The sequence below is a fragment of the Triturus cristatus genome, chromosome 4_1 (assembly GCF_964204655.1).
Source record: "Triturus cristatus chromosome 4_1, aTriCri1.1, whole genome shotgun sequence".
Classification (NCBI taxonomy): Eukaryota; Metazoa; Chordata; class Amphibia; order Caudata; family Salamandridae; genus Triturus; species Triturus cristatus.
The window spans coordinates 994,125,083-994,152,295 of record NC_140585.1 but is presented as its reverse complement, the minus strand read 5'-3'; the positions used below and the strand labels follow the sequence as shown (position 1 = coordinate 994,152,295).

The 27,213-nt window shown below is 50.7% G+C and overlaps 1 protein-coding gene across 4 annotated transcripts in view; it reads right to left on the bottom strand.

Moving 5' to 3' along the window:
• CEP290 (centrosomal protein 290) overlaps window positions 1-27,213 on the bottom strand; it is a 1,516,454-nt gene that overhangs the window by 40,753 nt on the left and 1,448,488 nt on the right. For all 4 annotated transcript variants that reach the window (XM_085653911.1, XM_085653913.1, XM_085653912.1 and 1 more), the window contains one exon: window positions 15,553-15,659. In XM_085653911.1, the coding sequence (XP_085510037.1) occupies window positions 15,553-15,659 (107 nt within the window). The remainder of the gene's footprint in view (window positions 1-15,552; window positions 15,660-27,213) is intronic.

Genomic DNA, 27,213 nt, shown 5'->3' with positions numbered 1-27,213 from the left:
AGGGACGTTTCTCGAAATTTGACAAACACAATAGTAGTTAGGGAACCTAGGGGGACTAAATGGTTCAACGCACAGTGTTCAATGGCCCAAAAGGATTTAAAAATGGCTCTATACATAATCCCTAGGGATAAAACCCTAATCCAGAGTACAAGGCAGGCCTACAAGAGTGCAGTAGTGCAGCGGAAGCAAGAATTGCGAAAGCAGGCCTGGACAGACTTCGAGAAAGCGAGCGCACTCAAAGACTCTGGGAGGTTTTGGGAGGTCATAAACCGCCCTTTATTCTCAGAGGATAAAAGGGGAATGGATTCACTAATACCGGAGAAAGAGTGGGAATTGCACTACACAAACATTTTTAACCGAAAGGGGATCACTAGCCGGGACATAAGCCAAGATGCCCCAGCAAACCAGCCACTGCACACTTTTTGAGCTCTTTCATAGCAGTGAGCGAGGTTGCAGATGCCCTTACGAAAGGCGTACAATTTAAAGCCGCAGGGCCTGACGGGGTGCCCCTCGACCTATTTAAAAGTAATATTCAACTTTGGTAGCCATACGTTTTGGTCCAGGGGGTGAGAGGACAGGTCCCATCGTTTCCACAGAGGGAGTTCGACAAGGGTGCATATTGGAACCCTTTCTCTTCCTCGTGTATACAAATGGCCTAGGAGCAGCCCTCAGAGAACAGAATATTGATTTTCCGAAAATCGGTGGCAACCCGGTCCCGTTGTGGTCATATGTGGAAGACACAGTTTTAATGGCCCTAACCGCAAACAGCCTGCAGAAGTTTTTGAAGACTGACTTTATGCTAGACTTGGACCGAAAAGTTAATTTGACCAAATCTTATATTATGGTTTGCGGTCCATGCCATACTAAATCAAGAAAATTCATTGTAAAGGGCAAGCAAATTGAAAAGGTTTCTAATTTTAACTATCTGGGGAATGTTTTTAATAATAAATTGAACTGGGACCCCTTATTACATCTAGGGTGATGAACACCAACCGTGCTGTGGAAGGCCTTTTTCGCTTAGCATGTAAGCTAGGCCACAAACCCATAGTAGAAATGATCACTTTATACAAAGCAAAATGCTTGTCTAGTGCCACCTACAGGGCGGGAGTATAGGGAGTTCATAAAGGCACCCAGCTACAAAAATTTGAAAAATAAGTTCTTAAAAAGATTGCTGATGCTCCCAAAATGTGCCTCCACAGCATTCTGCCATTCTGAGGTAGGGATGGGTTTTATTGAAGATCTGATTCATATCGCCCTGTTGATTCTGTGGGCCAAAGTCTGGCAGTCGGAAGACTTAAAGCTCACAAGGGCGACTATAAAGGATTGCATGGCCTTGGATAATGCCAGTGCCATCGACTGGCTTAGTTACGTCAAAGCCAAATTTAATGAAATAGGCCTAGGCCATTACTATGATAATCCTTGTAGTATTGACAGAAATATGAAATCGATCATAAAAAACGCCTACTTTGTTGAGCTTGATAACCCTGAACAGCATCCAGGTGTGCACCCCAACACAGATCGGTACCTTTCTCACCAACAACAATTTTACTAGTCTTTTACCATGAATTCGCATCATAGATTTTTATTGACCAGGTTTTGGCTCTGCACATTGCACTTTTTGGTGGCCTAACCCAAACAGTCCGGCTAGTGCAATAACCTTACTCCTTGACCCTGTGATGTTTCAACTCATCAAAGCACCCTGCACTTTATACTCTTCTGTCCACTGTACAAAGAGCCAAGGTCACGGTTACTTACCCCTTTCTTAAGACAAGCTCGCCCTCGCAATTACCAGGACAGTTTTAACCTCCTGCGTTCATTGTCCACTGAAGTAATTTGCTCTGCAGTTTTAAATTATATCAGAATTGCACTTTTCATAAGGAAACAATATGAATTGTAAATAAAATGGCTGTCTGATCTTTTTAGCAATTTGATTTTCAACTTTTTGAACAAGAATTTTTTTTAGAGCTTTTGAGTCAAATGATATATTGCTGACATGTACATTTTGGTCATTTTTTTATGAATGTATGAATGTTATACTTTTATGGTCAATTTTGTTGAACCGAATAAAGTTATTCTTGACCTTGACTATTGTTCAATAATTGTGTTATGGTACTGTAAAATTTGTGCTTTTATCAGAAAGAAACAGAAAGGGAAGAAACGAATGGTGAGGAACAGCACCAATAGGGACAGTGCCAAACACTGTGTTACTGAAAGTCATGGAAGGGAAAGAGCAAAGCACCGCTCTGAGAAGCAACCCTGCAAAGCGAAGGTGATATCCTCCCTGGAGGCAGAAAAACATGTGAAAAATGTCATGGCAGATGACAGAAAGTCTGCAACCACAATCCATAACAGTGAAGGGCAACAAGTCCGGAACAGATGAGTAACGACAAACTACCCCAAGACAACACCATCAAAGAGTGTCGTATCTCCTGTAAAGAGCTAAGGGCTGAGGCATGGACAAGAGACCCCAAACCAAAGGACTGCAGAGGAGTCAGAAACCACAAGCAATGAAAAAAGGGAGAAGATTATGAGTAGGCCCCACCCTGAAATAACCAGGGTGTAGGGATGCAGAAGTACACATGAACCTATCGTCCAATCACCAGAAAAGAAGGAGTGGATCAATAAACAGAACGAAGCATCCTGCCAGGGAGGAAGTGAAAGAGGGCACCCGCAGAAGACAAAGCCACCCGGAGGGAGGCGAGTGCAGAAGACAAAGCCGAAAGGTCCTCGCAGAACAGGGAGGAAGGGCGGGCCGTTAAGGAATCTGCGGCTAGAATCGTCTCTACCAGATACATCATTACTGAAGGTAAGTAACTTGTACATCTGATAGAGACTACTAGCCGCAGATTAATTAACGTAGAATAGATACCCTAGCCCTACCCAGAGGGGAGGAGGGTCTGCGAGAGAACCTCACCATCTTGGAAGAACACAGGGCCCCAACAGGGGATGTCTCATGGGGACAGGAAGGACGGCCCAGCCCCCACCAAGCAGAAGCAAGCAAGAACATGGGGACAGGAAGGACGGCCCAGACCCCACCAAGCAGAAGCAAGCAAGAACAAGGAGAAGGGAAGGCCAGGATACCACAAGCCTACCCGAGGGACAAAGGGCGTCCGCCAGAAAACCCTGAGGGACAGACGGCACCAAGAGATTACTAAAGGAAGAAAAGAACCACCCACAAAATCCAAGGAGAAGAGGTGCAACAGAGGCAGAGCCCACCTCAGGAGAGCACACACGCAGCGAAGGGGACAGCTGAACGGGTATCAGCCCCAAGGCAGGGGACAAGGGAGGAACGGCCCCACAGCCGATAAGCGCATACGTGAAAAGGAAGAGACAGTCACGCAAAGCTCCAGCAAAGCAAGGGACAGGAGCACACGGGTACACGCCGAGGCCCACGGAGGTGGACCATAGCTACCAGGCGTGCGCAGCAGGCAGCTAGTAAATACTATGAAGTAGTGTGCCCAGAACAAGCGAAGCGCAACACGAAAACAGAGGCAAGGGAACCCCAGAACAAGCCCCAGAGAAGGACCGTCCCAGTGGCACAACCCAGTCCACGAAAAGAAGTGGGACAGGCCAGAGGATAAAGAGGAAAAGAACGCCCCGAGAAGCAGCCGGGGGTATGGGGGGGGGGGCAGATTGAGACGAAGCGACCCCCGGGAACCGAGACATATGTAGTACAGACCTAAAGCCGTCAACCAGAACACAGGAGAACACCACGAATATCCTAGCCCCACTGGAACACAAGGCAGAAGACCAGGCCGAAACGTCGGATAATAAGGTGGAAACACCAAGACACGACACCGTAGACGGCATGACAAAAGTCGGTCTGACGATCCAGAGGCTGAAGAGGGTAGGCAAAACGCACAGAAGCAGATATCCCGCAGGAACAAAGGGCAAAATGCACAACAGGCAAGCCCTGTAGAAGAAGGATAGAAACACCATCGGATACTGAGCAGGACAGAACCTGAAGCAGCGCAAGCTGCGCTAAGGCGGAAGAAAAAAGACCTCACCAAGCGGTATACAGTGACGCCAGGAAACGCGAGGAACCCGAAAAGGTATCCACACCCGCCCAGCTTAGGACAGAGCTATACAATAGCCTACAAGTACCCCACCTAGAGTATGACACGTCCCCAAACAAAACAGGGGAACACCTCTTAGAGAAACCCGCAGCAAAGGTCAAGAACATAAAAGACCTGTGGGTACCACCACAGGCGGCTTACCAAGCAGGCAAAAAATACACAGATGGTCCAACCTGAGGACCTATCGGCTCCACTAACAACCAAAAATCACACACCACAAAATCTGAAGGGCTGTACCAGCAGCCAAAAGTACAGAGGGGCCAACTTAAGGACCCTGAAGGCATTCCAAGCCTCACACAGCACACAGATGGGCCAACCAAAACACTAGGCTCAAAGAGAAAGGTGGGATAAACGCCGCCCACAAGGCACCTGAGGACCAACAAGCCAAAGCTCACGGGGGGGGGGGAGGGCCATAGCGCAGGCGAGAGAATCAGAGACATCCAAGGCCGAACGGAGAATAAATGCAGCTAACTCCGGACCATCCAGCAGACGGCACCGCAGATCAGCGCGGGCACCTTCGTGGGAGGTGCGAGACAGAAGGGACTATGCGAAATCCCATAGGTCGGAGGTAGCCCTGGCCAACACACAAAGTGTGTTGAGCGCGCGCAGAGCAGCACTAGTGGAAGCGAAAATGTTACGCCCCCAGGAGTGCAACCACCAGTCCTCTCGTGACGGAGGGAGCAACACTGAAGGCAAGGAAGGAAAAGCAGTCTGCAGGACAGGGCCCTGGGCAGATGGGTGGGAAAAAAGGCAGACTGGATCGTGCGGGGCAGGACGGTGGCGGTGGAGGACAGCTGAGGCACCGGATCCACCGTAGCAGGACGCCCCCAGGCCCCCAGAAGAGAGTTGTGGAGCGAAGCTTCAAATGGAAGAAGTGGCTCCCCTCCACCAGAGCCCTGGTGGAGAACCTCCAACAAGTGGTCCGTTGGGAGTGGAGTGACCGGGTTGCCAAATTGCAAAATGCCGGTGGCCGTGGTAATGGCCCAGAGAGAGGTAACACTCGCCTTCGTAGGGCGTCGTGGGGGGGAAAGCAACTCTTCCGTTGGCGAAGGCTGCAAACTAAGCCGCCCGTCCCCGTGCCCTGCTGGAAGAAGTAACGGCCAGCTCCTGGAGGATGGAAGACCCATGGACGAGTGGGGGGCCTGAGGGGTCTCCGAAGAAGGCGGAGAAGCCTGCGGCGCAATCAACTGCAAGGTGTGGGAGAGCGGGTCCGGGGGCTGTGGACGCGGAGAGGTGTAGAACCCGCCTTGGAAGCAGCTGGGGAAAAAGCAACGATGCGGCGTCCAGTCTCCGGTGAAGAGGAGACAAGGAGATGACAATCCTCCGGAGAGGAAGGGACATCCGGAGAAGAGTCGACGATCCGACATCAGGACGGCGCCGGGGAGTCCGCCATGGGCACCGGTGTGTCCTCGATCAGCGCCGAAGTGTGCACCAGGGGTGCCGAGTTGACCTCCACCACCACGTACCTCATAGGAGAAAGGGGCGGAGTCGGAGCTAAAGCGGCCAATGAACGGTACCGAAAAGGCGCCGGCTCGACCTCTGACGAGGCAGCCACTTGCGCAGAGGACCGAGAGGGACTCGGGGAGGCGCCCCGGGTCCCGGCCTCCACTCGCGGCGCCGCCAGGGCCGGGGAGGAAAGCCGTCAGCGCTGGAAAGGCAGCGGCTCGAGCTCCAGTAAGACAGCCGCCTGCCCAGAAGACCGAGGGGGACTCGGGCCGAGCCGTGAGTCCCGGTGACCTCCTGTGACACCACAGGGAACCCCGCAGGGTTTTGCGGCGAAGCAGGGACTCCATGGGTTGAAGAGGGGAACCCCGGAGGGCCGCACCTCGACGACACCACACATCCAAAACCTGAAGCCGAACTCGCCGGTGGCTAATCCGCAGAAGGCCTTGTGCATGGCGAGGGATCCGTGGACGTCTCAGGAAGAGGAGGGGGCCCAAAGAAGCCTGCAGAGCCGTAGCGTAGGCCTTCATTTAGGCCCTTGTCTTCCCAATGCCAGGAAATGGCAGATAGGGTGGTGATGGGCGAGGGCGCACGTCCAGAGAGGAACCTGCACCCTCTGCAGAATGAGGACAAGGCCTCGGTGGCAAGCTGCTGGACTTACCGGCGGGCGAGCGACGCCTGGGGGCCTCGGTGAAGGACGACGCCGCAGCCGGAACCGGCGGCTTCTGGACCCTTCTGAGGTAGGGGACGGACGCTGTGATGAGACCGATCTGAACAAGCGGGCCGAAAGCAATTTCATCTGGCGCTCCCGCCGGGACTTCGGCTTGAGATGCTGACAAGCGTCGCAGTCCGTAGAATCATGGTGCTCGCCCAAACACCACATACAAATAGGGTGAGGGTCCGTAGCTGACATCTGACATGCACAAGAAGCACACATCTTGAAACCCGAAGGCATTGCACTCTGTTCCCAACGCAAAGGCGTTAAAAGAGGCCAGGAAACGGGTCAAGGAAACTCACTCTGGATCTGCTTTGCACGCGGAAAAGAAAGAAACTGATGTCAGCGCGCCGGGGTGGGACTTATGTGACCTCGCTGACGTCATGTCTGCGGATGACATCAGGACGGAGTCACGTGGTGCCGCCCCTGGCGCGCAGAGATGCTGTGGCAAAAACTTTTCCGGATTCAGTCTCATGCCTGGGGATAATTCTACGTTAAGAAATCAGTTACATATTTTAAAAGTAGATAACCTATTGAATTGAAGCACAAGTTACTACTTGTGTAACGATATATCTGTAAGAGACATTAGTTAGTGATAGATTCCTTAACTTGGAATATCCCTAGGCGTCAGACTGGATCCGGAAAGTTTTGCTAGCAGTACCCCTGCACGTCAGTAGGTGGCGTTGTGCGGCTCCACGTCCGTCGCTGGCGTCGTAAGCGCCGAGATGATGTCACAGAGACTACTTAGGCACCTCCCATGCATGCTGACGTCAGTTCTGCGCCAGGAACGCAGAGCCATGCAAGAAACTGACCACTGGTGCCAAGAAACTAGGGCCCTGAAAGGGATGACCTTAACCCTAGAAATCAGTTCACGGAACTGGGAGGATGGGTGGGGCAGTAAGGAATCTATCACTAACTAATGTCTCTTACAGATATATTGTTACACAAGTAGTAACTTGTGCATCTGAAAGAGACACGTTAGTGATAGATTCTTTACCTTAGAATAGATACCCCAGCAATACCAACCCCGGTGGTGGGTCTGCGAAAAGATTACACCAGAAAGTCACGGAGAACAGAACGGCCAAAGAAGCCGTCTCGTCTCTCCGGACCTGTCAAGGCAATAATGCTTGGTAAATGTGTGAGAGGCCCACGTAGCTGCCTGACAAATGTCCTGCAAGGGGACACCACGTCCCAAGACTGGTAGAATGGGCACGCAGCCCCACAGGAGGCTCCTTCTTAGCCAACGAGTAACAGGCCTTGATGCAGAGAACGACCCACCGAGAGATGGTCCGCTTGTGAACAGCCCGACCTCTTTAGGCGCCCACGTAGCCAACAAAGAGCTGGTCATCCACTCGGAACTGTCGTATGCACTGCAGGTACAACGAGAGCGCACATTTTGGGTCCAGACAGTGAAGCCTCTCTTCCTCTTTCGAAGGATGTGGAGGCGGAAAGAAGGTGGGCAAAGTGATGGTCTGCCCGATGTGGAAGGGCGTGACAACGTTTGGCAACAAAGAAGGACGGGTACATAAAACCACCTTGTCCGGATGAAGAGAAAGGAAAGGAGATTTGGAAGAAAGAGACTAGAGCTCACTCACTCATCTGGCAGAGGTGATAGCTACCAGGAAAGCCGTCTTGAGAGTGAGAAGACGTAAAGGACAGGTATGAAAGGGCTCGAAGGGAGCGCACATCAGATGTGTCAAGACAAGGTTTAAGTCCCACTGAGGCATTATGAACGGCACGGGAGGAAACGTGTGCGTAATGCCTTTTAGGAAACGGTTAACAACCGGGGACTTAAAAAGAGAAGGCTGATCTGGAAGCCGTAAAAAGGCGGAGCTGGCCGAAAGATAACCTTTGATAGTGCCCAGAGCAGAGCCCTGCTGGGCCAAAGAAAGAAGGAACAGAAGGACTTCGGAAAGAGGGTCAGAAAGGGGATCCACAGCCCTAGCTGTGCGCAATGCCACAAACTAGTTGCACCGGCAGGCGTATACCGTTTTAGTGGAGGGACGCCTGGCTGCCAGAATGACATCACAGACTTCGGGAGGAAGATCAAAAGTTGTCAACTGTCACCGCTCAATCTCCACGCATGGAGGTGGAGGCTGGACAGGGTCGGGTGGAGGACCGTCTCGGGCTGCTGCGACAGAAGGTCCTCCCGAAGTGGCAGTCGGATCGGGGGATCGGTCACCATGCTGGGTAGCTCGGGATACCAGTATCTTCGTGCCCAATCCGGAGCCACAAGGATGACTTGGGCCCGGTCGCGCCAAATCTTCTTCAGCACTCTGGGCAGAAGTGGTATAGGCGGAAAGGCGTACAATAGACCGCAACTCCACTCACGACGAAAAGCGTTGTCTAGCGAGTGCCGCCTGTAGGAAGGTGGATATCTGACTATGGTTACCCCCAACTTTTTGCCTAGTGTCTAGCTGGTTTTTCGACTTAGTTGGCCTGAGATCCTGCCATTCAGGGTCTCAGGCTGTCTGCTCTCTCTTTAAAATGACTCCATGTACCCTAGGTACATACCCAATTGGTAAGGATCACCTTATTGGACCCTGCACAGTGTACCCTAGGTACCCAGGGCATAGGTGTACCCTAGGCCTACCAGGGGCTGCAGCATGTATTATGCCACCCCTGGCCTGGCCTTACAATCAGACACAACTGGCTGATCACTCAGCTGGGGCAGGGTCGTGTAATCACCCCTTGCTTAGATATAGTATACCTATATCTACACTCACAATAGACACATGTGTACCTATCAGCCACTCCTATGGCAGGCCTTAACAATCCTGGAGGCAGAGTGCTTGGTACCATGTGAGATGGTGCTCTAGCATGAGCTGAGCCTGTCTGCAGCTTTCGGAACCATGTCCTTATAGCTGTTCTATGATATCGCCTACCATATACTCTAAAAGTGCCTTATAATCTTACACGGTTATGGTAACTATGGTTTGGCTTCATCAAAACATGTCGTGTAAGGTGTCTAACACTTTGGAATAATACCCCCATACCATTTCTGGTGATGAGGATATTATTCCTCCCTTCTAGAGGGAGAGACATGTTAAAATCCTACTTTGCTGTTTAACTCTGACCAAAGCCTCAGCATCACAAAATGGATGCTGCTGCCACAGACACGAGTCTGACCTCCTGCAGCTGGGAGCCCTCCCAGCCAGGGAGGCCTGGACAATAGGTTTCCTGCTTGGGGAGGTGCCAGCACCTCCCCAGACAGACTTTAGCGATTGGGGCAGGGAGGGCTGAAAGGAATGAGACATGCCTGGGGCACACAAGGTGCTCCATGCATAGTCCAGTTCAAACCGGTGCTGGGGCACTCCAGCCTCAGCTCTGGCGCGAAACTGGACAAAGGAAAGGGGGTGTAGCCACCCCCCTTCCTGGTCCCACCCATAGGAGGGACCTTGCAGGTAGCCCAGCCCACGAGCCTAGTATATTAGAAGGTAGCTGAGCACTGCAGAATTAGATTATCCTGAACCTGCATCTTGAACAGAAATTCTGGACCTTCGGCATTCGACTTCAGAAGACTGAAGAATCTCCCTTGTGGCCAAGGAGTGACCACCCTGTGCAAACAGGCACCATCAAGCGACCTGCCGTTTGCTTTGCCTAAGTTCTACGAGGAACCGACTGCAGAGCCCGACCAGCGCCTTGACTTCCAGACTTCTCCGACCCTGATCCACATCCACAGCAAAGCTGAGATCCGTGGAGACGACGAGAGACGTGGGACCGGCTACCTGGGAAAATTGGCTCCTTGCTTCCAACGCAGCTTCAGAGGCATCCTCGAAGTTGTGCTCTGGGGATTGAAAAGCCCCAACCCCGAGCACCATCTGCACCGAAGACCAGCCCTCCACACTCCACGAGTTCTGCGTGGGGCCCTTCTGCATTTTCCTGCTCGACGCGTCTGTCCGGTTGCTTGCCCGTTGGCTAGTGACTTCTGTGACGACGAACCTTTGACTTTCCACCGCTGGTTTGGCTCCTCCAGACTGGTCCTTGCTTCCCTGTGAAAGAGAAGCACCTCAGGCCTTCCTGGCCTGCAACAGAAGCGAATCCTTCATCCTGCGTGGGTTGCGCTTGCCAAGGCTTGTTGAGTCCGAGATCGACATCGACGCCGCCGACAGCAAGAGCCTTCGTGGGGCAGCTCGGCTTCTGGTCCTGGTCATTCTCGACGCCTCCTGGTACCCGTGGCTGCTGTGACAAGCTTCACCGCTTCACCTGCATCTTCACGACATCGCCTAGTTCCTTCCTGGTTCCTTCCCGGCTCCTGGCTGTTGACCTAGAATCTGTCCCCTCTGCTTGCAGGTATCCTCCTTCTTGATTCCATCCTTGGAATCCACCGGACACTCTTCACTGACTGCCTGTCAGCATCTTTCCTTCAGGCATCCATAGGAGTCGACGACGGAACCCGACGCAAGTTCACACCTATGCACCCGCAGCCCGTGGGCTAGGTAACTTGAGTACCCCGGTGCTCACAAGGGTATTGACTATCCTAGTGTCTAGTTTCCAAATCTCTAACTCCTAGTTCCTTCCGAAGTGTCCTAAAACTCTTAATTTCTAAATACTACACTATTTCTATCGACTTTTACGCATTACGCATGAGTGTTTCCACTCTGCACCTGAATCCCGTGGGCCTCCCACTTCCTAGCAACTGATAGGATAGTGTAGCCCCAGCGATTCCCTAGGCCTAGGCCTAACCTGTGTTCTTGACAGTGGTTCTTATACCACTTACTTAGTATATGGTTTGCGTGGCCCCTAGGGCCTAACTGTATTACTTACCTGTGTGACTTATGTATGCTTAAATAAGACTGTGTTGTACTTACCTCGAATCTCATAAAGAGTGCTGAGGGTATTTTGACTAGAATAAATACATTCTATTTTTATAATATATCTGTTGTGGTGTCCTTTCATTTGGTATTCAAGGGATTGCAAATTGTATAACAGCTGGCTTCACATGCCATACAGAGTTTAGCCTAAGACTGCTCTTGTCCATGCTACCACTAGGATAGCTGGTATATAAGGTTGACTTTACAACCAATCCCCATAAGGGTTGTTTGGACTGATACAAGGTGTACACTAGAACTAGTGACACTCTTATATCAGACCAACTTCTCACACCGCCTTGGAAATTCCAACGCGCAGAACTGAAGACATTGCGCATTCTCTTCGTTGGCGAATAGATCTAACCAATGCTCTCCTCACTGCTGAAAGAGACCTTGCACCACTTCCGAGTGAAGACGCCACTCGTGAGCGATCAAGCACCGGCGGCTGAGTTTGTCCGTCCTGGCGTTCAGAGAACCAGCAAGCTGTTGAACCATCAGGGTGATGCCTTGATGTTCCAGCCATGTCCAGAGGCGCAGAGCCTCCTGACATAGGGTCCAGGACCCCACCCCGCCCTGTTTGTTGCAATATCAGATGGCGGTGGTGTTGTCCGTGAACACCTGCACCACACTTCCCCGGACAGAGGGAAGGAATGCCTTCAGTGCAAGTAGGATCGCCCGAAGCTCCAAAAGGTTGATATGGAGTCGGGACTCCGCCGGAGACCAGAGGCCTCTGATCTCCGCCTCTCCCATGTGGCCACCCCATCACAGGAGGGACGCACGCACATCACGGAGAGGGATATGCCAGTGACCCAATCGCGATTCGTGAGCCACCACTGCAATTGGCGTGCAGTGCCTGCCGAGATCTGGACATGATCGGACAGGTTGCTCTGATGCTGCGCCCACTGGAACTTCAGGTCCCACTGCAGAGCCTGCATATGGCACCAGCAGGAGGCAGGAGGCCATCGGGCCCAGCAGCCGGAGGGTCATCTTGACTGAAACCTGGGACAGAGGCTGAAAGATCGGAATCATAGCCTGAATATCCTAGACTCGCTACTCGGGAGGATAAACCCGAAACAGCGTCGAATCCAGAACCGCTCCGATGAAGGGGAGCTTCTGAGAGGGACTCAGGTGCGACTTCAGCACGTTGATGGAGAATCCCAGCAAATGCAGGAGGACGGCCGTAGTCTGAAGGTGGGAGACGACTGCCTGGGGGCAAGCCCGCCTTCAACAACCAGTCGTCGAGGTAGGGGAAGACTGACACCCCTGACCTGCGCAGATGAGCTGCGACCACCGCCATCACTTTCGTGAACACCCGAGGGGCGCTGGTAAGGCCGAAGGGGAGCATGGCAAACTGAAATTGCTCCGGGCCTACCGTGAACCGCAGGTAACGCCTGTGGGCCGGCAGGACGGGAATGTGAAAATACGCTTCCTGCGAGTCTAATGCTACCATCCAGTCTCCAGGGTCGAGGGCAGCCAAGACCTGAGTCAGCATTTTGAACTTCTCCTTCCGGAAGAAGCGATTGACGTTCTGGAGGTTCAAGATGGGGCGCAGGCCCCATTTTTCCTTCTTGGGGACCAGAAAGTAGTGGGAATAACCACCACTCCCTACTTCCGGCCCAGGAATGCACTCGATGGCCCCCTTGGCCAAGAGGGTCGTGACTTCCTGCTGTAGAAGTACCAAGTGATCCCCCGACATGCGGTGGCACCAAGGTGGCATGGCTGGAGGGGAGGACTGAAAGGGAAGGGAGTAACCCCTGTGGATGATATGCAACACCCACTTGTCCGATGTGATATCGCGCCAGTGGGGGAGGTGGTGGCGGATCATGCCACCCACCGGCGTGGGGTGCTCCACAGAGCTCGGATTAGGAAGGTTTGGAGGTAGAAGCAGCGGGGCGGAGGTGGACTGACCCCCACGCTGATTCCCAGAGCCACCCAAACAAGCGAGTGCCATCAAAGGGCATGTCCATGAACGAGCTTTGGACATCTGGCGACAACCCGGTAGATCTCCAACCAGGCGTGGCGATGAAACGCCACAGTCGTAGAAATCGCCCTGCCCAGTGAGTCCGCGGTGTTCAAACCACACCGAATGGCGAACTTAGCCGCATCCTTACCCTCAGCAACAGCTTGGGACAGCACAGCGTGGGTCTCCTCAGGACACTGAGGCAACACCTGCGCAACTGTATCCCACACCGCATGGAAATAGCGGCCCAATAAGCAGGTGGTGTTCACTGACCGCAGCCCCAGACTGGCCGAAGAGAACTACCGCTTACCGAACTGCTCCAGCTTCTTAGAGTCCTTATCCGGTGGAGCCGTGGCAAAGGCAGTTGGATTACCAGGCTCTCAGGCGACGGATGAGTGGTCAGAATAGCAGGGTCACCAGGCGCAGGGCGATGACGCTTGGCGACATTCTTATCCACAGGGGCCCCTGTGGCTGGCCGCGACCAAGTGCCCAACAAGACGTCAGTGAGGGCATCCTTAATAGGGAGCAGGGGCTCCAACGAAGTGGACGCCGTTTGGAGCACCTCAGTGAGGAGATTAGTTTTGAGGGCCACCGTCGGAAGATCGAGGTTGAGGACCTCTGCTGCCCGACGGAGCACCATCGTGTAGGAGGCGCCCTTCTCCATGGTAGGCGGAGGAGAGGCAAACCCCGGGTCAGAAGAGACATCGAGGTCTCCGGCATCCTCCAAATCGTCCACCCAGTCCTGCTCGGAGACACACTGATGGGCAAGAGGGTCCTCGGACCCCTCCCAGTCGTCCTCCACCTCTGTCGCATGGGGATCAGGCCGCGGCGGCAGAGCTGGATCCGGAGAACAAACATACGGCGTCGGAAACGGCATCCCAATGCAGATCCCAGGTAGGAACAAAATGGTCCTGGAACTGGGGCAAGGGCGGGACAAATGGCACCCACTGCGGCGCCGGGGGCGGAGCCGAGGGTGGCGCTGGGGCCGGAGCCAGCAGCGCTGGACCTTGTGGCACCGGGGCCAGAGCCAACGGCACAGGATCCTGTGGCACCGAAGCTGGATCTGCCGGCGGGAGCCCGAGGCCTAAAGAGGCGGTCTATGGTAGCAAGAAATTCTTGCACCTGTTCAGGAGTCGCCGACGGACCCGGGTAAGGTGGGTAGGCCGCAGGACTCCCAGGCTCCAAAGGAGCCGCAGGGGCAGAACCCCTGTCCCCCTCCTCCCCATCCGAGGACCGACGGGGGGATGTCAGAGAGCGAACTCGCTTCTTCGACTTCTTTTGTGTCGTCTCTTACCCGAATACGAGGGCGAAGACTTGGAGCCCGAGGGGTGACGACTGCGTCCCCGCGAGCGTCCCCGGGAACGGTCCCTGGAACGGCGCTGGGACAAGTGCCGGACCTCCAGTAGCTTCCGGCGCCGCTCCCGCAAAGCCTTCGGGGCCATGGCCCGACAGTCCCGGCAAGACCAGGAGTCGTGGTCTGTCTCCAGGCAGTAGAGGCAAACATCGTGGGGGTTCGCCACCGACATATTGCGACGGCAGGCCCCACAAGACTTAAATCCAGGCATCCCTACGTGCTTCAAGGAGAAAGGGAGACAAAAAGTCTCAAAAAGGGTAGTCAAAAAGTGACTAACGTACGAACTCTAACCGGATCTGCGCTTGCTGGCGCAGAAAAAGAAAGAACTGACGTCAGCGCGCATGGGTGGTGCCTAAGTAGTCTCCGTGACGTCATCTCGGTGCGCACGACGCCAGCGACGGATGCGGACCGGCACGACGCCACCTACTGACGTGCAAGGGTACTGCTAGCAAAACTTTCCGGATCAAGTCTGACGCCTTGGGATATTCTAATGTAAGGAATCTATCACTAACGTGTCTCTTTCAGATTTGTTATATTCATAGCCAAATGTGATTTGTCTAAGTGGCAGACATTAATATTTATGTGCTGCCTTTGATTGTATTTATAGCGTAATAGGTAATATCTATCACATGTTATCTTGGCAAGGAAACCTACTAATGTGATTGTTCATGAAATGTAACAGAAAAGAACAGCAGATATCAAAACTAATCTCCTATACATATTTATCAGAAAGACAACAAGGGCTGTGGAAAACATTCCTCTGTTATGCTAATTTGATTCCAAGTGCTACTTTATATTCCTCATTGCACCCATATACTGTTTTGCTCCACTGCTTTTTGTGCTGGTTCCAGGTCACATACAGCATTGTTCACATTCTGTCAAAGTAGACAAATTATGAACATTGTTTTTTGCTGCACCAAACAGCACTAACTGCCACAAAAAGAAATACAACAAAATAGCATGCAGGTATAACGAGCAATATTGTGCTATCTTGTAACTGGGTACACATTCACACCAACCAGACTGTTAATGTAATCCTACCCAAGGTTCTGGTTACCATAGGCTATACATTTGGTATGTGTGTCTTTATTTTTCACTATGAGATGAAGTCTAGCAAAAGGGTGCTAATTTGTATTAAACAAATTACATATTCAGAAATATGCATGATGAAGTGAATGCACATAAGCCTTTACCTTCAAGTGATCTCGTTCCAAGTTAGAAGTCTTCACATGAGTTTGCAGGTCTACTAATTCCGATATTAATTTGTCATGTCGCCTACCTTTCTCCAGTAAATCATACCCTACGAAAGAAATTTAAAATGGAGAAAGTGAGCAATATTTAAATGGCCATTAAATCTAAAGTAGTCAAAAAGATAGACATACTGATATATATAAAAATGAAGACATTTAATTTTCCATTCAGATTAGCCAATCAATGGATGGATGGAAATATATATAGATCGCTCCGCCCCGCCCCAATCAAAATTACATGGTTTGGCACTGCATGACATGCCCTATGATCTGACAGTCTGTTGTCTTACCCCTCTGCGGCTTCACTGTCTGATGATGCATGACTTGATCTATTCCCAACCCCTTCGATGCTGCCTCAATATCCATAGACCACTCCTGATTGTCACCTGCTGATTTTAATCTAAGGCAGTAGTTGATATTTTTCTTGCTCTGACAGTATGCGGTTATGCCCCATTTATACTATTATGTATCGTTTCTCTCTCTGATCTGATAGTATGTCATCCTACCCATTACGATTTCATCATATGTTGGCGCGTAACTTCATTGGTTGATGGTGCACAACCTGTTCTACTCCCCCCCTCTCACTGCCACTACCACCCAGTTGTACGGTTGCCCTTATCGTGAGGACTACCCTGTGCCCACTCCTATCTCTACACTTGGTCCTGCAGGCAATGACCACAAACGTATCTATGCCATTCTGTCATAGCGCCCCAATCTCTTTAACTAGGCTGTGTAGAATCCTAAGTATACCAGTCCCTGCATAGTTTCAGCTGTTACATTCACTTCCTCTCGCTTGAACACTGGCCTTTATAGGCCCATTCCTTCTTCCACCATCCCTCCCCTGTTCCCACCCCTGTCATGGACCCCAAGAGATACTGCTTTGTTGAATGCCTTGCCAGCCCGCACAGGTAATAACTCACCTGTGCAGGCTCAGACTACCCCTCCTTAGTGAACCTCCTCTCCCCTACCAGTCCACCACCCCTCCACTCACACCCCTCTCCCAAGGTGGTCACCCGCCCGTCCATGGACACCGTTATTGCCCATTACACCCCCTCAGCGGGTGTCTCGCCCCATAATCTACTAAAGTCTGATAGCATCACTATCAATTCCTACTCCCCCCCTCTTCTACACCAGTCTGACATCATCTCTCCCCACTGCCTCAGAGCCCCACATACACACACTCCTATCAATAGATTGCACCTATCCTCCAGAGCCTTTCATCCAACCATTACCAAGGCTGTGATGGTGAACCTCTACGCCAGCCCCTCTAATCACTCAGAGCCTTCCCCACACCTCGATGCTTCACCAATTCTGGAAACCCTCAACAACCTATCTTATGTCTCAATGCTCAACACTATAAACTCAAACTATTTTGTAACACCTCCAACCTCAACCAAAGTGCCCCTCCACTCAACTCTCCACCTATCTAACTTAACCCCCACCATCTCCATCCACTACTCAAATCGTATCCCTGCCTACACTAGGAGCTCTCTGCCTTCCTGGAGGACCGTACCGATCCTTAATCATTCCTCCCGACCCGATAGGATAGTCAGACAGCTATCAAATGACAATGTACTCGACCTTCTAGACTCCTTCAACCCTTCCCCTACAGATCTCTCCCGACCCTCCACCAAAATCAAGACTATCATCTCTCTCCCCACTGGGCCATCCTGCCCCAAGACTAAGTCAATACACATATCACCCCAGTGCCCATCTCCGACACATCTTCTAATATGACTACCTCTAACAAACCCCTGGAATGTGCATTATTAAACTGCCGCTTGTAGGAAAGTGGGTTTCTGTTGCAGTAACCCCCCCACACACTTTTGCCAGATTTCTAATGCACTTTGACCGAATGTGCCCTGCTCTAGGTCCCTGGCAATAGAGGTTCCCAGGGCATGTGTTCTTTCCCCAAACTGTACCTTTGTTTCCACAATTAGTACACCTCTGGCCACATAGAAGTCCCTTGTAAAAGGTACCACTGGTACCAAGGGCCTTGTGACCAGATACGGTCTCTAAGGGCTTCAGCATGTATTGTGCCTCCCTCAGAAACCCCTCACCAAACACATACACACTACCATTGCAGACTGTGTGTTTTGGTGTAGACAAAACTAGAGTCAACATGTCACACATCCCTGTGTACCATGTCCACAAACCACTGCCTGTGGCATAAGTAAGACAACCCTCTAGCAGGCCTCAAAGCCCTAAGGCATGGTGCACTATACCACAGGTGAGATCATAGCTGCATGAGCAATATGCCCCTATAGTGTCTGTGCCCATTTACAGAATTTGCAAGTGCAGTGGAGCCATGTTGAGTACATGGGCTGGGTGTTTGTCATTACGAACTACACATCTCCATGATGGCTTTACTGAATGCTAAGGAGTTTGGTATCAAACTCTTCAGCATAACAAAGCCACACTGATGCCAGAGTTGGATTTATTTAAAAAATGTACTCAGAGGGCCCTGGAAAAACAACCAACTCTTTAGTGTGCAGCTGACTGGTCAGCACCAGCCTGCCACACTCAGACACGTTTATGACCCCTTAGGTGACAGCCTTTGTGCTCTTGTGGGTCAGGAAGAAAGCCTGCTTGGATGGAGGTGCTTCACAGCTAACCGCAAGCAGGAACAGCATTCAGGGCGGTGAGCCTCAAAGGCTTTCTGCCCTTTGATATGCTAGCCAGGGCCTCGCCAGCTAGTGGAGATGCCCACTCCATTGACCAAGCCCCACTTTTGACAAGGTTGGTGGGAAAATTAGTAGTCAGGAGAGATGTGCCCCCCCCCCCCTCTTCCAGGACCGCTCCTATGGTGCCCTGAACCGAGGTGACCCCCCCCCTCCTTAGGAAATCCGCCCTCTTGAATGGAGCGATTTGACCCAATCCAGTTTGGGGATGTTCCCGCCCCAAAGGGAGGGGACATTGTAAGGGTGTAGTCACCCTAAAGGCAAGTAGCCCATTGGCTACCATCTCTCAGTCCCTGTAACACCCCTAAAATCAGTATTTAGGGGCATCATTGAACCTTGATCCTCAGATTCCTGTGACCCAAGAAGAAAAGGACGAACAAGATGCTGTGCAGCTAAGCAATAAAAGATGACTACGGATTTGGCCCCACCCATATTATCATATGGCCACTAGGGACATTATCGACATCGGTAAGTTAGCATGAGCTCTGCTGCCATAATGCTGCTTTTGCGCACGTTACTACATGACTGTATTTTGCAAGACTCTGTTTATGCCTTTCACATGAGAACCGTCTGCTTTGTGTGTTCTCGGTCAGTTCCTGGAGTTTAGTCTGAACACGGTGAGCAAGGTCGATAAACAATGCCCTTGTTATTCTGTTCTGGTCAGTCCCTAGCACCTAGACAAAACACACTAACACAGCTGCATCTGCTGAAGACTTGTGCTTTGATATTTTTGGAATGCATGTTTGGTTGACACACACTTGGAGAGGGACCAACATTTAGGCACTAAGGTATGGGGTCTGCTGACAAAGCCCAGAGATCTTCTATTATATAATAATACTTCTTCTTACCAAGGGGAGGGTGGTTAGGCCTTATAGCCCTATATCCACTGTCTATATAAGATGACATCTCCCTTTATAATATATGGACTGGCTACAGTGCGGTTTTAGGTTTATGCGTTTTGCTGCTGGTAGTGGCTCATATACTGCGTTATAGAGCACGATAGTTAAAATAAAAGTTTTAACCTATAACAGTGTCTCTGTCAATTCCTATTGTGGACAAGTACGAGTGAGTGAGCGAAAGGGTACGTCTTGTTACCGAGATTCCTGAGAGAGTCAGGAGGGTTGTGATCTGGGGTGTCTAATCATTTGCATCTTCGGGATTGTTTAGGAGAGTGAGTGAGACACTATAGCTCGTCGGTCCTGGGATTGTGGGTACTGAGCTGGTAGGCAGGTTTAGCCCCTGTACACTGATGTCCCGTATTCCTGCACATAGTTCTATGTATGTGCAGAATCCCTGCAACATGGCTCCACCAATGTTTGGTCTGGTACTTACCAGCGAGACTCCGGAGTAGTGCTTGTGCTTGTCCACAATCCCCTCACTTCTGTTTCCGGAGACGAATGTGACGGTGTATCCTCCTATTGTTGAAATATTATAGGTTTTCAAGCTTGAATTTTTAAAGGTCTTACTCTTTCACTAGCCCAATGTTGTGCTGCCACACGTAGGTTGTTTAACTATACTTTTCATTATGGCGGTTGCCATAATGGCTCCAAACCGCGCTCCAGTCTCAACTTATTTGACTCAACATGGAGTCACTAATGCTGGAGATGCTCTTATTTTTATTGTGGAGGCAGATGCAGCTCACCGCTTCAAGGTATTCTATTTTTGGATCACCTTTCTGGCGGTAATGGAAATGATAATTTCTTTCACGAATATACTGACACTGCGCTTCCGCAGAATTATCGACCTTATAGATCTCTTGAAGTTCTGTTAATGGCTTGGCAACATACCATATGGTTTAATGGCGCCCTTCCTCACCCTTTGACTGCGGTCCGTTTAGGCCCCTTATCAATTGACGGGGGCCACATGGCCTGTTTTGACTGGGTATACCCCACACCCAAATTACCCTAATGTTACTGTCGCGGAGCTACGCGTATTACATACATCGTTAATACGTGTACATAGAGCTGGTATACAGTTCATGTCGCACAACATACAGGTGGCACCACCTGAAGTTGCTGCACAAGCACTGGGACACAGTGGTTTGGTTATAAGTCCCCTCATGGTTAATTTAGTGATGGGCAAATGGCAGCAAAATAAGGATGAATTTCCTTATTGGCTTGCTGAAAAATGTCAAACACCACTCCTGTTGAGAAACACAGGATCTTGACTATGAGCTTACCTAAAGGCCTTGTTCCCGAGTTAGCTGATTGTAGCACTTGGGGTAGAGTGTTTGCAGTGGTATATTTGATGTGTTTTGGCATCCTCTCAATGAACGTTCTCCCTTGCGTGATAAAACGTGTTCAGAATGAACACGAGCCAAAGCGGCCCTGGCGTTGAGAATGAAACTGGTGGGAGTGATCGATATTGTTTGCGATATGATTCTTGCTGATGTGAAGGGTGAAATGGCTCAACGCTTGGAGGCTGTTGCTGATGCAGACACACAGCGCGAATTACCGAAGATTATTGTTAAAGCTTATAAAACCTTATGGCGCAATAGTTTGGGAATCAAGCCTTTTCCTCAAACTCAACAAAAAGCCCAAACTGAGAAGGATGGGCGCCCGTTCTTTCCTAAAAAGAACTGGAGTAAAAAACAGAGCAACAAAACCAGAAGCAAGGTTTGTGTGTTGGTTCTCCAACACCTGACTCTTCTGAGCGTACTTCTAATTTGCGCAACCGCGCAAAACTTAAGACTCCAGACGGATTTCAAGTCCCTGATCAGCGCTCTCCTCGTTCTTTGCAGGACATGCCGGACTCAAGTCGGTGATGGAGAGCGCCAGGATTGCAGCAAAAGCGCGAGCGGTCAGCAGGGACGAGATAAACCTCGCCAGTTTGATGTAAAAGCCAAACAAGAGGGATTGCCTCATTTTCGACCCCCTTATCAAAAGAAGAAAGTAGCCGCTTTAACAGTGAAGTATGCCTCAGACGGTGAGAACGGTACTCCTGGGTTGGACATGGACAGTGACACTCCTCGACAGGGTGGCAGAAGTAACCATAGTGCGGGAGGCACTGAGTCCCTGTCTGGAGGTGAGAGCAAATGATATCTTTGTTAAAGTAGAAACTGCAGATACACAAGTTGCATCCCCTATAGACTATATGAAATAGTCCTTCAGAGTTAGACCCCACAACCAGGGCCCACATCAGCAGTAGTTGGGGGGGGAGGGCAGGATGGGGGGGGAGTTATTGGGGTGTTGAAGTAGAGTCCGGATGAGAGCAGTTAGGACGGAATGTTGGGGACTGAGGCGGGTGGGTAAAAAAGCAGTTATTAAATTGGGCCGTTGACCTGCCACTTTGTGAACTGATCGCTAGGATGCTCAGAGTTTATGTACTGGTATGCCGCCCGGCCTCCGGGATGTGGGCTGATTGGCTGTGTGCTATGTTACGAAGATGGGTGGGCTCTGAGATATCATGTGGTGAAAGGTTGAAATCACGGATGCCTTACTCTTATTTCTGCAATAAAAACATGTTTACAAAAAAAATGAAATAGTCCTTCAGATTGAAGGTGATATACAGCGTACAATTACTGCGGTTTTCTGGGAAAATCTCACCTCCTTGTATGACATTTTGTTGGCAGAGGCGGATTGGCCTCCGCCATTTGCTCTGGCTTCTTCTCGTGGGGAAGACGTGGTACTTACGAGTTTTTCGTGTTACGTCCCTGAGGAAGCTAAAAAGACTTACACATAGGAGTGGGCATTGGAACTGGCACCAGCAGTGTATCGTAATCAAGTGAGCTGGGATAGAGATTCGCCGGCACATGTGATTCCTTTGCAATCTACGCCGCAGCCCAAACCACAATATCCAATCAGACGCGAGGTTAAAGATTCCGTCTGTGACATTTTGTCCCAATGGAATATCAAGGTGTAATTGAACCCTGTGTATCACCCATGAATAATCCTCTTTTTCAGAAATCAAAACCGGATGGTTCATATCGCATTGTATTAGATTATCGAAATTTAAATAGTCATGTTTGTACATTTGCAGTACAGAACACAAACAGCTCTGCGTTAGAAAATAACATTGTTCGCAAAAAATTCAAAATAACACTGGATATATCCAATGGGTTTTATAGTCACAATTTGGCTTAGGAGAGCCGTGATTTGACCGCATTTAGCGCGTTCGGCAACCAAGAAAAGATTTATGCGTTTGTCTATGGGTTATGAGAACAGCCCTGGGGCATTTGCTGCACGTGTTGTGTCTTTGTTACACAGCATTGACCCTGATGCGTTCTCATATGTCGATGACATTTATCTGACGGATGACAAACTGATTCCGCATCGAGTCCATGTGGATCGGATCATTCTGTCATTTGCTGACTTTGGTTATAAATGTAACCTTGCTAAATCCCACATCGCTTGTTTTTCGGTGCTTTTCTAGGGCTACGAGCTGAATAATGAAGGTAGGAGGTTGGCCCCCCACTTTCTGGAGAAATGTGCACAATTGCAGCCTCCATATACTCTGAAAAAACTTCAATATTTGCTGGGATTTTTGAATTTCGGGAAAACATACATTCCTGATTATGCCCAGTGTATCAAACCACTTTAAGCATTGATGAACAAGTTACTTAGCTTCGGTAATGATATATCTGTAAGAAACATTAGTTAGTGATAGATTCCTTACCTTAGAATTACCCCCAGGCGTCAGACTCGATCCGGAAAGTTTTCGTCAGCAGTACCCCTGGGCGTTGCAAGGTGCCGTCGTGCGGCTCCACATCCGTCGTTGGCGTCTTGGTCACCGAGAGAACGTTGTGGCAGCTACTTAGACGCCGCCTTCGCGCCCTGACGTCAATTCTGTACACGACTTTCTGCGCCAGGAACGCAGAGCCATGCCAGATACTCACCACTGGTGCATTGAAACTAGGGCCCTGAAAGGGATGACCTTAACCATAGAACTCATTTCGCAGAGCGGGGAGGATGGGCGGGGTGGTAAGGAATCTATCACTAACTAATGTTTCTTACAGATATATCGTTACCGAAGGTAAGTAACTTGTTCATCTGAAAGAAACACGTAGTGATAGATTCCTTACCTTAAAATAGATACCCCAGCAAAACCAACCCCGTGGTGTGTCTGCAAACCAAGATCACACCAGGAAGTCCCGGAGAACAGAACGGCCAAAGAAGCCATCTCTCCGGACTTGGCTGTCCAGGCAATAGTGCTTAGTAAAAGTGTGCAGCGAGCCCATGTAGCTGCCTGACAGATGTCTTCTAAGGACACACCACGTCCCAATGCCATAGTGGCAGCAGTCGCCCTGGTGGAATCGGCTTGCAGCCCCAACGGATGCTCCTTCTGAGCCAGAGAATAACAGGCTTTAATACACAAGATGACCCACCTAGAGATAGTCCGCTAGTCCGCTTGTGTATGGCCCGACCTTTCTTGGTGCCAACGTAGCCAACAAAGAGCTGGTCATCTACCCGGAACTGCTGTGTGCGATTCAGGTATAATGAGAGCACACGTTTTGGGTCCAGACGGTGGAGCCTCTCTTCCTCTCTGGAAGGATGCGGAGGCGGAAAGAAGGTGGGCAAAGAGATGGTTTGCCTGATGTGAAAAGCAGTGACAACTTTTGGCAAAAAGGATGGACGTGTTCTGAGCCCAACCTTGTCCGGAGGGACAGACAGAAAAGGAGGTGTACAAGAGAGCCTGCAGCTCACTCCCTCTCCTAGCGGAGGTGATGGCAACCAGGAAAGCTGTCTTCAAAGTTAAAAGACGTAGAGGACAGTTGTGATGAGGATCAAAGAGAGCGCACATAAAGTATGTGAGAACAAGGTTCAAGTCCCACTGTGGCATTACAAAAGGAATTGGATGGAAACGGTGAGTAATGCCTTTGAGGAATCTATTTAGAACAGGGGACTTGAAAAGAGAGGGCTGTTTAGGCAGCCTGAGGAAGGCTGAAATGGCAGAAAGGTAGCCCTTGATAGTTCCCAGAGCAGAGCCCTGCTGGGCCAAAGAAAGAAGGAACAAAAGGACTTCTGAAAGAGGGGCAGAAAGGGGATCCACAGCCTTTGCTGTGCACCATGCCACAAATTTGTTCCACCTGCAGGCGTATACCAATTTAGTGGAGGGACGGCTGGCTGCCAGAATGACATCACAAACTTCAGGAGGCAAGTCGAAAGGAATCAACTGCCGCCGCTCAATCTCCATGCAAGGAAGTGGAGACTGGACAGGTTTGGGTGGAGGACCGTCCCCTGCTGCTGCGACAGAAGATCCTCCCGAAGAGGCAGTCGGATCGGTGGTCATACTGAGTAGCTTGGGATACCAAACTCTTCGAGTCAAGTCCGGGGCTGACTTGGGCCCGGTCGCGCCTGTCCTTCTTCAGCACTCTGGGCAGAAGTGGCATAGGCGGAAAGGCATACAACAGACCACAACTCCACTCGCAATGAAAAGCGTCGCCTATCGAGTGCTGCCATGGAAATTCCAACATGCAGAACTGTTGGCATTGCGTGTTCTCTTCGGTATCGAATCGATCTAACCAAGGCTCTCCCCACTGTTGAAAGAGACCTTGCGCACCTCTGAGTGATGACGCCATTCGTGATCCATCATGCACCTGCGGCTGAGTTTGTCCGACTGGTGTTCAGTGAACCTGCCAGGTGTTGAACCACCAGGGAAATGCCCTGATGTTCCAGCCATGTCCAGAGGCTCAGAGCCTCCTGACATAGGGTCCACGACCCCACCCCGTCCTGTTTGTTGCAGTACCACATGGCGGTGGTGGTGTCTCTGAACACCTGCACTACTCTCCCCTTGACAGAGGGAAGGAATGCCTTCAGTGCAAGTCGGATCGCCCAGAGCTCCAGAAGGTTGATATGGAGCCGGGACTCCGCTGGAGACCAGAGGCCTCTGATCTCCACCTCTCCCATGTGGCCACCCCATCCCAGGAGGGACGCATCCGTCACCACTGTGTGCTACAGTTGGGGAAGGGAGAGGGATCTGCCAATGACCCAATGCCGGTTCGTGAGCCACCACTGCAATTGTTGTGCAGTGCCCTCCGAGATATGGACGTACTCGGACAGGCTCCTCTGATGCTGCGCCCACTGGAACTTTAAGTCTGAAGCGAAAGTGTCGGGGCGCCTCTTCTGTGGCCACGAAAGGAGCGAAAAGCAGAAGGCGGAGGAGGGAGAGTGGCCGAAAGGCCCAAGGACTTGGCCGTAGCCCGCGAGTCCTTAAAAGGCTGATATACTGGCCGAAAATAAGGAGGCTGGACATAGGGGTAGAAAGGCCCCATCGGCGTCGGAATTGGCGTTGAGCGACGCCATTCCGGTTCCGTGTCCACATAGGGGCTAAAACCGGGGACGATGTTGTCCGGTGGCACGGGCGACGTCGGTGGTGGTGGTGGTGGGGGGGTCGATGTCGGTGGAGGTGCCACAAGGTCAACCGGCGTAGTAGGGCAGGTAGGCCGACGGCGACTGCGTAGGCTCCGCTGGAACCATGGGGTGGCATCACCCGCACCCTCAGCCGCGTCTCGCGATTGACAGCCGGAGAGTGATGGTGCTTCTTCGACTTCTTGTGATGCTTCGTCTCACCTGACCCCGAGTGTGAAGACTTCGATCCCGACGAACAATGGTGGTGGCTCCATGACTGGTCCCTCGACCTCCCACGGAACCGGGACCTTCAACGGCGCGGAGCCGACTGCCGGACTTCAAGCAACTTTTCGGACCGCTCCAGCAAAGTCTTTGGCACCATGGCCCGGCAGTCGGGACGTGACCTAAGGTCGTGGTCACGCCCCAGGCAGTAGAGACACGCGGTGCAGGCTCGTCACCGACATAATGCAATGACAGTCCCCGCAAGACTTGAAGCTGGGCATCCCTATGCCACCATGAGTCAATCGACTCAAAAAATAGAGACAAAAAGCTTCGAAAAACTCAGTCACAAAGTGATCTGGAGGTACTGCTCTCTCCGGATCTGCGCTTGCTGGCGCGGAAAAAGAAAGAACTGACGTCAGCACGCGAGGGCGGCGTCTAAGTAGCTGCCGTGACATCATCTCGGTGACCACGACGCCAAGGACGGATGGGGAGCCTCACAACACCACCTTCCGATGCGCAGAGGTACTGCTGATGAAAACTTTCCGGATCCATTCTGACGCCTAGGGGTAGTTCAAAGGTAAGGAATCTATCACTACATGTTTCTTTCAGATACAACCTTCATATTCTTCTGCCAGCTGGCGTCCGGAACGTACCTCTATTCTTTAATGTTTGCAGTCTGATCTGCTGGCGACTAACTTCTTGTTAACATGTGACAATACTACAAACCTGGTCATACAAATTGTGCCGGGGACGGTAGGTTTCACTTACTTAAGGTTTAATGAAGGAGACACAGTACCAATTGCATACAAATCACATTTGTACACATCAGCTGAAATGCGGTTTTCAAATGTTTGAAAACATTTTGGGCCCGATTCACAGAACTAACTTAAGACAAAATCCTAAACTTACTACCATTTTGGTATTCACAGAAGGCACTTACTCATTTTGGTATTCACAGAAGGCACTTACTCATTTCGGTATTCACAGAAGTTAGGAGTCCTAACTTTAGGACTCCTAAATGCCTTCTGTGAATACCGAAAGTCTTAAAATTAGGATTTTTTCTCAGTTTAGTAGTAGTATAGTTAGGACTCCTAACTTTAGGACTCCTAAATGCCTTCTGTGAATACTGAAAGTCTTAAAATTAGGATTTTTCTCAATTTAGTAGTAGTAAAGTTAGGACTCCTAACTTTAGGACTCCTAAACTGAGAAAAATCCTAATTTTAAGACTTTCGGTATTCACAGAAGGCATTTAGGAGTCCTAAAGTTAGGACTCCTAACTTCTGTGAATACGGAAGTGAGTAAGTGTCTTCTGTGAATACCAAAATGAGTAAGTGCCTTCTGTGAATACGAAAATGGTAGTAAGTTTAGGATTTTGTCTTAAGTTAGTTCTGTGAATCGGGCCCTTTGACTGCGGT